Source organism: Meles meles, chromosome 4 (genome assembly GCF_922984935.1).
Source record: "Meles meles chromosome 4, mMelMel3.1 paternal haplotype, whole genome shotgun sequence".
In the NCBI taxonomy this organism is placed as follows: domain Eukaryota; kingdom Metazoa; phylum Chordata; class Mammalia; order Carnivora; family Mustelidae; genus Meles; species Meles meles.
The window spans coordinates 95,967,523-95,980,879 of NC_060069.1; the positions used below are offsets into that span (position 1 = coordinate 95,967,523).

The following is a 13,357-nucleotide window of genomic DNA, read 5'->3' on the forward strand; positions in this document are numbered from 1 at the left end:
TTGGTCCTCCCTCCCTGGGTAATGTTGAGATGCCCACTGTTCTGCTACCATCAGGCAGAGGCTTGGGCATGGAATCATCTGCCAGTCCAATTCTGGTTCTGTTGTACCAGGTAAGACACACAACTCTTCCCTCCTACTTGGAGCTGCTGGGTACAGGTTCAAGACTCTTGGTATTCAAATTCCACACAGATCCATCAACCAATTCATTTCTCTCTTTCTCTCTCTTTCTCTCTCATTCTCTCCTTCCCACGGCCCACAGAAATCTTAGGTCTCCCCTTTGTTTACCTAGACATTATGTCTATACCTACAAATCCCTTTCCCCTAAATGCTTAACAAAAACCAGCATAATCGTAGTCACTTTTGATTTTCTGCTCTGCTCCACCTCTCCTAATTACGGAAATCTCAGAGAACTGTGTACCTGAATGCTACTTACTTCTCTCCAGCAGGGACAGAAGGGAGGCCTTCAGAGTGAAAGCCAAATGTGAGTTAACAACTTAAAATGTTAGCCATCTCATAGCCATTTTGAAAACAAGATATGGGGGCACCTGGGTGGCTCAGTGGTTTAAGCCGCTGCCTTCGGCTCAGGTCATGATCTCAGGGTCCTGGGATCGAGTCCCGCATCGGGCTCTCTGCTCGGCAGGGAGTCTGCTTCCCTTTCTCTCTCTCTGCCTGCCTCTCTGCCTACTTGTGATCTCTCTGTGTCATAAATAAATAAAAATCTTAAAAAAAAAAAAAGAAAACAAGATATGTTGCCTAAATCACTGCCCGTTAAACTTGTGTGAAGTTTAATGCATGAAGCCAACATCCTCCCTGTTCACCACTGGCCTATTTTTGCCTCTCAGCATATGGGAAAAGGTCAGTCCCTGCTCCAGCCCCCAACCCTGCAGGCACCGTGCCCTACCAAGTCCCCAAATCCGGCTTTCAGCTCCTGTCCCTTTCTGCTTCCTTCAGTCAGGGCTCTTGTGCAGAACACAGTTTGCACAACCAATGTGGGGCCCTATCTTCACCTCGTCCTTGAGTCTCACCTGGCCTCCTCTTCCAGGCCCATCTGACCACTTTCTCTCCCACCCTCAGGTTAAGAATGCCCCTGGCAGACCATCTTCATTTAACCATCTAGTTCCCCACTCACCTCGTAAAGGGCCATAAATCATTCTAGCCAAAGTCACTGCTCATTCTCTGGGAATCTCCCGGATTCCTCGATGGCTTACATCTCAAATTTGCTAATTCCTCTTTTAAAGTTACAATGGTCATGCTTGTTTGTTTTGGACCAATAGATAGACCTGATTGCTTAATAATGGAACTCTATGTTCTATTAGAAAATATAAAGGAGGGATACCTATACTTTGATAGGATTCCTGGTTAAACTAAATAAATTAAGCATTTAATATATACTACTTTTGGGTGTTTGAGAGGGTATATGAGTCACAAGGATTTTCCCTATTCTTTTCTTCAGGCAGCATAAGGGAATATCCAATTAAATTTCTGCTAGCCCTCTCCAGTGGAGCCAAATCTCATACTATACAAAGGAATAGGGTAGTTGCAGAATCAGCAAGTGAGACAAAAATTAAGTACAAACAAAATTATCTCTGAAAAATCCCTTGAATTACCCACAAATTACAGGATACATGGTTTTTTGTGTATGCCACTCTGTATGGTAATTCTTATGTACACTGAATTTGAGAACTAACTACACAAGTTGAGCTAGACTCTAAGAAGGATTATAGGGAAAGGCCATAGGCAAATATTCAGGAATTCAAATTGTGGAGACTTCATTTTTTTAAAGATTTTATTTATTTATTTGACAGAGAGAGAGAGAGAGCGCACACAAGCAGTGGGAGAGACTGCCAGAAGGAAAGGGAAAAGCAGGCTCCCCACTCAGCAAGGAGCCAGATGCAGGGCTCAATGAGAGAGGCTTGATCCAGGACCCTGGGATCACGACCTGAGCCAAAGGCAGATGCTTAACCAACTGAGCCACCCAGACATCCCCCATGGGGCTCTTATAATAACTACCAAATAATTAGTGATAAAAAAGGCAGACTGGGAAATTTCAGTGTCCCTTGCCTACTCATATCATCCACACCAGTCATCAAAGCCTCTATAATCTTAATACAACTTCATAGACTTTTTTACGGTGTGCAGCCAACAGTGGAGCCGCACTTATGTTTATATAATTTATTTGGGGTAGGAGTCAGGTTTTAAGCCTGACCTTTAAGGAAAATGTGAGTGTGATGTGTTTCCTGTGAGTGTGAGAAGTAACATGCTCATGTTTTTATCATATTATTATTTCTATGACTATTATTGATACATTTTATTTAACATGAATACACCCCTTTACAGTAATTATTTTGTAGTACGGGTGGGTTATCCATGGAAGCTAACCTCACCCTGATAGAATTTTTCTGGTTTTGTCTTGTTATAAAAGCAATACATACTTAATAGAAACGCAAATGATGTAGAAATTAACAAAGGAGAAAATGGAAGTCTCTCATTGGCAAGAGGCAAGTATGCCATTTTTGCATGTTATTTTATTGTTTCATAACTAGTTAACACACACTTCGAGAGGGAAGTTTGAGTTAACTGCATTGAAAAAGCCTGAGTTACTGTAGAGGCATCAAAGAGCTGCACCAACAGTTTCTGCTTGCTCTCTAGTAGATACTCAATATACATTTGTTTCCTCTCCTTCCCTGAGTTTCCCATTCCAGCCTCCCTTTGCACTTCTCCTCCAACTTGTTACCTTTCTCCTGTTTTGAATTTTTTCAAACACAGTCTCTGTGATGGCCACCAAATGAATTTCTTCTCCATTATTTCCCTTTTTTCCATTTATGACCTTGTGCTCACATGCTTTGGGACAGCTGTGCCCCAGAACTCAGCACTGTCTCTGTGAGCAACCACTCTGCCAAGGTAGTGGTTAATTATCCTCTTGTTCTGTGACTTACCTCCCCTGCCGTCCAGCTTCCTTTGCCCTGATGCACACATCCTGGCTGTTCATGCTACATCGATCCTTTTGTCTTTTCATTTACACCTTCTTGACAAGTTAATATCTCTTTCCAATTTTATGCTTCATTAATAACCACAGCAATCTGCATTCATCACTTCACCCCTCTCATAACCTCTTCCAAATATGGACGCTAGACTGTCATCGAGAAAGTCTCAGAAAATTATATTTGGGTACCCATCTGACGTCCTTCTCTGTTGAAGCCTATATCGTAGGTATGTCTTCACCTGTCACAGACCAAAATAAATAATTCACCAGTTTCACCAACTCCCCACATTAGTCATCTCTGGGGATTTGAAGACTTGAAAATCACCTACTATTTCCTCCAGGAGAGCATCATGGGGTTTGCTATCATCACTGTCACCTTTGATACATTGCCAGGAAGACTGACGACCATGTTTCCAAAACCTTTATTTCCTCTTAGCATATATTTAATCAGTTGTCTAAGAATTAATGAAAACTCTTTTTGAAAAAAACAAACAAACCTCTTTTTGAGTGTATTGAGATTCAGCCTATGGACATAACAAGTTCAATCCATGAGTATCTCACATAAGAAATATACCTAATTTTGTTCATCATGTACTTTCCTCTAAATTCTGGAATCTCAGAATCTAACAAACAAATCTACATCGAGTTTCACTGTGATTTTGCAGATTTCAATTAGCATTCCTGAATCAGCATTCCTCTTTAAAGATCAGAGTCCTTTAAAGTTAATCATTCTTATTACTAAATCCCTAACGTTTTGACTTTCAGAAAGTCAGAGTGAAGCCAGTTAAGACTCAGCTAAGGGATTTATCTCTTAGTTCTCAACCAGTATAATTTGGACCAAGTGATAAACACCTCATAGCTAATTAAAGAACAAGCCATAAAATTTCCTTTTCCTCTAGGACATGCAAATTACCAAAATTGCTTCCCCAAAATACACCCTCCCAGGGTATTTGCTGTTTAATTTGTCAAACTATTCAGCTCCACTACCCCTAAAAGCCCCCTCTCTCCAAAATTGTCCTGGATTTCCCACTTCTTTAAGCTTTTGACCAAGTCTCTCCTATTCGTACCAGATTTCTGAGAAAGAAATCTAAATCCATTTTATCAGCCCCACTCATCTCTCAACCCTTCATAGTGCAGCCTGCCCAGACTACCCTATTGAAACTGTATCTTCTTTAAACAACAATAATGCATTCCCCACTATTAATACATGATTCTATTCAAAATTTACATAAGAGTGTCAATGCCCAATATTCCCACCAATGCAGAACCAACCACTTGAAATGTTTCCGTTTCCTTCTTTCCAGTCTTTTTTTTTTTTTTTTAACATTGTAAATAAGATCTAGGGTCCCACGCAGCCAGAAACCAAAAGTAATTGAGAATAGTTCCAATCTTCATTTGTTTATCCTGAGAACATTAAAGAATACCCAATACATGACCTACAACAACACTTGGTAAACTCCCCTTTCCCCAGTTCCCCCAGACTCCAGCCATCTCACACCTGAGTCCTCTCTCATTTCACAGCTCATCTTCCCAAGCTCCTCAGCCCCTCATCTGATTCACAGCCTGGTTCCTCCTCTTCCTCTTCCTCTTCCTCCTCCTCCTCCTCCTCTTTTCTGCCTCTGGAGAATGAGCTTACAATGTAGGTTCCGATCCCCTTTCCTAGGAGATTCACACATGGAACACAAATCTGCATGGTGAGGCTGGAGTTCACAAGATTGAGAAGAGGGTGTGAAGATGGGCAAATTAGAGTTTTCCAAAGAAGCAGGGAAGGGCAGAGGAAGGTCTGTGAATAATCGTATATTAATGTTGTTTTAGAAATCATTTATACAAACAAACCAAAAGTAGAAACAGACCCATAAATACAGAGAACAAACCAATGGTTGCCGGAGGGGGTGGTGGTGCAGAAATGTGCAAAATGGGAAAGGGAGGGGGAGATACAGGCTCCCAGTTATGGAATGAATAGGTCATGGGGATAAAAGGCTCACCATGGGGAATACAGTCAATAATATATTTTTTTAAGATTTTATTTATTTATTTGACAGACCGAGATCAAGTAGGCAGAGAGGCAGGCAGAGAGAGAGAGGAGGAAGCAGGCTCCCTGCCGAGCAGAGAGCCCCATGCGGGACTCGATCCCAGGACCCTGAGATCATGACCTGAGCTGAAGGCAGACGGTTAGTCCACTGAGCCACCCAGGCACCCCAACAGTCAATAATATTATAATAGCACTGTATGGTGACAGATGGTAGCTACACCTGTGATGGGCATAGCATCATGTGTAGACTTGTCAAATCACTAAGTCGTACACCTGAAACTAATGTCACATTGTGTGTCAACTATACTTCAATTAAAAAAAATCAGTTATGTATATATTTACTCTAATGAAAGTCATGCTGTAATAGTTTTACCTTGTGGGGTTTTTTTTTTTAATTTAAACATCATGTTTTGCGCCTTTTCCCATGTCTTTTTTAAACTCCTTGAGTAGAGGCAATTTTTAACTTGGCTTTATAATCCAATATATGTTTATAAGACAATTATTCTATTGTCAGATACTTAGAGTGTTTCCATTTTTACTATCATAAATCATCTATGGCTAAAGACAATCCTTTCTCCTCAACATCCCAAAGCCTACAACAGTTGACTTCCCTCTCTTCTTCCTGTGCAGGTGCCCAAGATAAGCAATCAAGAGCAATAATTTATCATCATATCTTTCAAACCCTCCACTCTCTTCCATGTGCCCTACCCACCAACCATACTGGAACTTTTACCATTTCAGGGCAATACACCTCAGTACATTGTGCTCTTTCACCTACCTGGCATTTTCTCTTTTTTCCTCATAAATATTCACCCATCCAAATCCCACCCATAATTTATGACTCATCTTAAATACCACTTTCTTCATTGAGCCCTATATATATTTCTCAGGGTATTTGAGAATATATCTCATCATCTACATATGACCTGCTGTGTTCAGTACATGTCTTCTTCCAAATAGTAGAACCACAAATATTTGTTGAATTGATTCCCTGAGAGCTCAGATCCCATCATCCTATAAACAGACTAGATTGCATTTTCCTAAAGGCATTCACTGGTGTTTGCCAAAAGTATTAGAGTACAGGTTGCTCTCTGTTCAGCCCTTTTGGATAGCTTGCTGGCTCTTTTAACAGTAAATCTCCATCAACTTGCATTTCACTCCTTGGAAAGATGTTGGTACTTTCGGAAAACTAGATTATTTCATTGTGTGTGTCTCTTATTTTCCATATATAAGAATGTTAATAGGCTGTATGCCAAGACTTATTCCTGAGGGAACATTTCTCTTCCAAAGTCATTTCACTTACCTATTTCCTTGTTTTTCTATCAGAAAGTGCCCACACTTCCACCTTCCAAGGTCTTCTGTAACAGTTTCCCTGAGGGCAGAGACTGTTGTGTTTACTGCCAGCGTGGGGCATTAAACCTTGAACACAGAGAGGTCCCCAATAAATCTTTTGAATGAATTAATATAAGGGGCTTGAATAAGAATGTTGACACTGAAGAACCTTAGCAAGGTTCTGGTCCCAGGAATCAGACTGGGCAAGGGCAACTTAGCACTGGAGGAGTAGTAAATAAGGGTCAGATTGGAAGACCAAAAAAGACCATTAAAGGGAGGCAAAGCCTGCATTTAGAAGCTATGCAGATCATGAATAGTTTGGGAAGCAGAACAAGATAGGCAGGGATATAAAAGGCTCAGGGTGTAGGTTACTAAGAGAAACTGGGAGAATCTTGGTATCTGTTCTTAGTAGAGAAAACTTCTCTAAACCATCGGTCCTTTCACTTCTAAAATTGAGATGATAATCCTAGGTATCTCAGAAAGTTGTCGTGAGAATTAAATGTCATCCAACAAATATTTACTGAGTGACTACTATGTTTCATGCTCTATGCTAGGTGCTGAGTAATGGATGTAATGCTCTTAGTTTTATACTCAAATGGGAATCCAGGTTTCTATTTGTGAAAAAAATGTCATTCAAATCCCATGAAGAGTTATCTTTTTTGTACCTTCATGAAAGACTTTTTAAATTTAAATTTTAGTTTGTTAACATATAGTGCGGTACTGGTTTCTGGAGTAGAGTTCTGTGATTCCCCATTTACATACCACACCCAGTGCTCATCACAACGCAAACCCTCTTGAATGCCCAGCACCCTTCTGGCCCATCCCCCAACCACCTCCCTCCATCTACCCTCAGTCTGTTCTCTATTGTTAAGAGTCTCTTACGGTTTGTTTCCACCTCTCCTTTTCTTCCACCTTCCCATATGTTCATCTGCTTTCTTTTCATGAAAGACTTTTGAACGTCTGAATAAAGTATGGTGACTTGCATCCTCCTTAACTGTGCTCTTGCCTATTACTTTGAAGAACTCCAGTGGGTCACTCAAAGCCTGATTTCCCTCCACGCAAATCATGCTGGCTTTCCTCTTAAATTACTAGATTTGCTGAAGAATGCAGTGAGCCACTGTTTTATTTTATTCACCCCACACACACATACACACAGCTTTTTGAGTCTGTACTTGAACTCACTGTAGTGGGATTACCCTGGGCCTCTCCTAGCTATAGTTACTGCTAATAATTGCTTACACATTATGGTCACTCCAAATTCTTAGTTACTTCCAAATTCTTAGAAAGGTGATATCAGCTTCTAAGGATATGTCTACTTCTAGTCAGCCATTATTGTTCATAGTATCTAACTCATCTAACTAGTTGAGTCCAAGGCCATTTGGGAGGGAATTTCAGTAAATCAAAGAATCTTAGTGTTGAAAGTGATACTCAGATCATCCAGTCCAACTCCTAATCTTCTGACTCTGGAAATACTGAAACCAATTCTCTAATTTCTTTTTCATTCCTGAGCATGCATTTTAAATCTGGATCATTAAATGTTGCCACTGATTCTGTTTTTCTCCTTTAGTAACCTTAAAAAAATTTTTTTAAAGATTTTATTTATTTATTTGACAGATAGAGATCACAAAGTAGGCAGATAGGCAGGCAGAGAGAGAGAGAGATAGGAGGAAGCAGGCTCCCCACTGAGCAGAGAGCCCAATGTGGGGCTCGATCCCAGGACCCTGGGATCATGACCCGAGCGGAAGGCAGAGGCTTTAACCCACTGAGCCACCCAGGTGCCCCACCTTAAAATTTTTTAAATTCTAACTTGATATTCCCTTGAAGATGCTTTCCAAATTATTTCTAACCACCTCTTTTCTGGTAAGTAAAAGTTTATTTTCCAATAGAATTTGTAGGCTACAGCCACAAAATGTGTGAAGCAATGATAGAACTGAAAGAAATAGATAAACCCATAATTATCATTAGAAATTTCAACATCTGTCTCTCAACAGTTGATAGAACAACTACACAGAAAATCAGGATATGGAAGAAGTGAGGGTTTTTCACATACATAAAAACTTACATTCTAGAGTTATATTCTAGAAAAATTCTTTGGACTTTTAGAAACATTTCCCAATTTACTATTGCCTGAATGTCTCTCGACCACAAATAATCCCACAAATTTGTTTTAGTCTTATTAGCAGGGTTCTTGGTGCCTTATATTTATTCATTCATTCAATCATTCAACAGAAATTTATTAATATCCTCTATTGTCAAGATATTGTATTGAGTACTACAAATGATTTCATTATTTTTGAAATGTTTAATAATTAAATTCCTTGTGAAGGGTTATTTAGCAATAGTATATAGTATGAACTTAAAAAACTGTTGAAAAAGTTATGGGACTAAATCAACTAACAAGCATCCTTTAACACTTTTAGAAGCTCTTCTCTGAAGAGAATTCTGGAATTATAGTTTCCTCCAACACCCCATTGTTACATGTAAGAAAAAATATAATCAAAAGAGAGAAAATGACTTGACTTGTCTGAGGTCACAGAATAAATGGAACAGAGACAGTAGCAGGACCCAGATCTCGTTCCTGGCTCAGCCCAATGCAGCCCCACTTGGGCTGGCTGTGGATCAGAGGGTTACTGCTCCACAGCATGCAATTAAACTGAACATCTGGCTTTAGCAGGAGATGTTTCTCCTCTCTGCTTCATGGGTTCTTCCTGTTTGTCATCTCCCCAGATCTCCCTCCTCACATTCCACAACATATCACACCAAAGTTCCTGACAAAAATCTCTTGCCCAAAGATCAAAAGCTGGCTTCTTCTTGTGAGTAAAGGATTTATCAGAACCAGCTTGGGTTTTTATTACCCTTCATAATGCACTGAATATAGAACTTGTACAATCTGCTGCTGTCAGACCCAGCTGATAAATTACTTCTTTCTCTATACCATCTCCATCATTTGAAGGGTATCATTTTTGCATTAGAGGAGATTCTTCAAGACCACTGCCTCATCTAGTCTGTGGGTCCTGTTGAAGGCATGCTCTCTACATCATCATGTAGGGCCTCTCCACCCGACAACCCTGGCTCTCTCCTCATGACTTGAGGGTTGATGTGCTATAGAAGACTAAAAAACTAACCAGCAAAAACCAGCCAAACCAACCTCTCAGCCTCTCTGGCTTAGTTTTTTCCACTCACAGAAGACAAATCTCTTCCTTGGGATTTAGGATTTTTTCTACCCTCAATAGATATTTCAATTTCAGGAAGATATACGAAGGCGTTGTCTCAGTACAACAAATCAGGCAGTGCTTCTCCTATTACTAGAATTTCTTCTTTTCTTCCTTCTTTCTTTCTTTCTCTATTTTCTTTCTTTCTCTCTCTCTTTTTTAAAAGATTTATTTGAGAGAGAGAGAGAGAGAGAGAGAGAGTGTGTGTGTGTGTGTGTGTGTGTGTATGATAGGGGGAAGGGCAGAGGAAAAGGGAGAGGGGAAGTACACCCTGCTGAGCACGGAGCCCTACAGAGGGCTGGGCTCTAAGATCTTGACCTGAGGGAAACTCGAAGTTGGACGCTTAACTAAGCCACCCAGGCTCCCCTTCTCTTTTCTTGCTCTCCTTTTTTCCTTAGGTTTGTAAATCTTTATGCTGGTGGTATTTAAACATCCTTGCTACTTAGTAGCTAGCATGTCACTGCCATATCCGGCCAAAGATACCACAATTTAGTTGACTGATTATTTTGTTGATTGGTTGACTGGGTGGACTTTTCTGTAATGATGCTTAGCTTAGCAATAAAAGAATCACAGAATCTCTGACTGGGTCTGCTGATTCTTAAACTGTAGCTGTCCCATTAGTAGACCGTTTATAAAATAAAGCTTTTATAAAATACAGAACAGATTCTGATTTAATTTAGTCTTGGGTCTCAAAGTCCTTCTGGGTAACTCTCATGAGTAACCAGCTTCAGAACCTCTGGAAAGGTCTAAGATGTTGCCCAGGCAACCATTGATCTGATGCTTAATTCCCTTCCATTGGGAAACTAGACCAATGACTCTTCTTGAGATCAAGACTCTAGGTAGTCTGGTCTTCCAGACAATCTTCCTGGCTGTACAAACTGCACACTGCTAACACAGAGGAAAGCAGCATATGGTGATCAGTACTGGACTAGAACTTCCTCTTAAAAAAGCTAGTAGTGCTGGGGCGCCTGGGTGGCTCAGTGGGTTAAGCCACTGCTTTCGGCTCAGGTCATGATCTCAGGGTCCTGGGATCGAGTCCCACATCGGGCTCTCTGCTTGGCGGGGAGCCTGCTTCTCTCTCTCTCTCTACCTGCCTCTCTGCCTACTTGTGATCTCTCTATGTCAAATAAATAAATAAAATCTAAGAAAAAAGAAAAAGAAGCTAGTAGTGCTTAGCTGTGGCCCTTCCTGATGTCAGGGGACCATCCTCCTAAGTCAGTGGTTTTCAACCAGGGAAATTGTCCCTCAGATGACATGTGACAATGTCTGGAGACATTTTTGGTTCTTACAGCTTGGGGGAGTGCTAGCGGCATCTAGTGCATTAGTGGTCAGGGCATGCTGCTTGATATCCTACAACACAGGACAGCCCCACAACAAGGAGTTATGCAGTGCAAATGTCAAAAGTGCCAAGGCTGAGAAACCCTTTCCCAGATCCTTGCTCTCAGGGTCCCCTCCCTCCCAGGAAATATCACCTTTAATGGAATTAGTCCTAAACCTTTTCCTTTTTTTTTTTTTTCCCTCTTGGGGCTTGAACTCATGACCCTGAGATCAAGACCTGAGCTGAGATCAAGACTCGGATGCTTAACCAACTGAGCCATCCAGACGCCTCTAAACCTTTTCCTTCTTTCTGAGGCATGATTTCAACAATGTTTTTCAAATCGACATTTTATGTCTTTTTTAAGTAGTCCGAGAATGAGATCATCCTGCTTGGCTTTTAAAAAATAAAGACCGCCACCTGACTTTGTATGTCAGAGAGGCAGAATAATCCCAGTGCCACTTTTCCCACTTGCCGCTTCCTCTCCCACTCAGCTGCCTTTCCGGGATACAAAATGAGCCAAGCCCCATGACCTAGGGGAAGCCTGACTTGCCTGCACTGACTGGGTGCCACAGCTGGTGGAGTCAGCCATGGGGGCGCAGGCCAGGGCATGAGATGTCCTGAGGTTTATCTGCTGCCAGGCTGGCTGGAGCATGCCAACTGCCAGGCTGATTAATAAGTCCTGGGCTGACACACTTCTGGTAGGTCCTAGACTGCTGATTTTTCTCCCTACTTCCTTAGATCATTTCGTTATTAAATTAAAGATTGTTGTGATTTAAACTGAACTGTCAGGCAGCCTGGGTACAAACGTGGGGTTTAGTGAAGAAATGGAATCCGGTCAGCATTTACTAAATCCAACCTCAGCTGGGTGCTTTTTCTTTCTCTTAAAGAAATAATTCAAAACTCCCAAGGCTGGAAGTAGAAGTAGAACCTTCCCCTGCAGTGTCAGAAGCCCACACAGAGAGGCTGGCATGCCAGGAAAGGGAGCCGATTATAAATAGCATAAAAAGCAGCATCAGTCAAAACTCACTGATGTGCCTGAGCAAAATGTTAAAGAAAACAAACAGCTTCTGAAATAAGAAGCAATGATCTTTTTTTTAATTTTTTAATTTAAAGTGCTAAAGAATGAAAAATACACACACACACACACACACACACACACACCCAGAGACCCTTTAGGAAATAATGAGTAATTATTAATTTCACAACAACAAAATTACAAGCAGTTGGAGTCACACAGGAGGAATAGCCATCCTTTCTCTGTGTAATTGATGTTATTTATTTAGAAAGCCTATGGCTTCCCCTTCTAAAATAATTTTCTTGTTACGTGTATTTTTTCCCTAGCTTCGATGGAAACCATTTGAGATTCCAAAAGCATCCCAGAAGAAGGTGGATTTCGTGAGCGTAAGTCAATACCATCCACGCCTTCCCTCTGCTCTCCTTTCTTCCCCGGTGAGTGATCCAGCCATTTGCAGGCTGAATGCCAAGCGGCAGCCAACTCAGAGGCAGGCAGCAGAGATGGCACCACCTGCCCCTGCTTCCAGGGCTGGCCAGGGATGTCTTATTCACAGGCACCAAATGGCGGCTGACACCAAGGGCACTGGTGAGCGATTTACAACTTCTGAATGACCAATGGAAATTGAGCATTTACCTGCCTCTGGTCTCTTTGTTTTGGGCTAAAACGGGGGTTCTGAGCCTTTTTTCCCCCATAGACTCCTTTTTTTAAAAAAATTTTGTTAGTTATCATACAGTGCACTATTGGTTTCTGGAGTAGAGTTCAATGATTCATTCCTTACATACAACACCCAGTGCTCATCACAACAAGTGCCCTCCTTAATCCCATCACCCATCCAGCTCATCCTTTACCCACCTTCCTCCATCAACCCTCAGTTCCTTCTCTATAGTGAGGAGTCAGTTAGGGCTTGTTTCCCTCTCCATGGACTCCTTTAATAGCCTGATAAAGCTTGTATTTTTAAATGAATAAAATAAATTACATAAAATTACAAAGAAGTTGATCATATTGAAATACAATGATAAAAATATTAAAAAAACAAATTTGGTTTATAGTAAATAACATATATGCTTCCTCATCAATGCACTGAATCACAAAATCTATGGAGAGATCTAAAAGCTATAGTTGTTAGAAGTATGAACATAAACAATATTCTGGAATAGCTTATAACAACTATAATGTGATCTAAAAATATCCGTGATTTCTATCAGTGACCAGGTTACAGGTACTTCTAATATTTCTGTGGTTTGTTGCTTACATTCATATTAATTGAAGGAAATGATACATTTCAGGGATTAGTGAAAATAAATATATAATTTTGTCCCCATCCAAGTTCATGAACTTTCTGAAATGGACCTAGAATAGCAACGACTCAGGGTGACAACTCTAGTTAATGCAATGCTGATTAGAAGTTCTACTTGGGGGGCGCCTGGATGGCTCAGCGGGTTAAAGCCTCTGCCTTCAGCTCAGG

At 40.9% G+C, this 13,357-nt stretch overlaps 1 protein-coding gene across 1 annotated transcript in view; it reads left to right on the forward strand.

Moving 5' to 3' along the window:
• HGD (homogentisate 1,2-dioxygenase) overlaps positions 1–13,357 on the forward strand; it is a 43,156-nt gene that overhangs the window by 11,335 nt on the left and 18,464 nt on the right. The window contains exon 5 of the mRNA XM_046003087.1: positions 12,219–12,278. Within this exon, the coding sequence (XP_045859043.1) occupies positions 12,219–12,278 (60 nt within the window). The remainder of the gene's footprint in view (positions 1–12,218; positions 12,279–13,357) is intronic.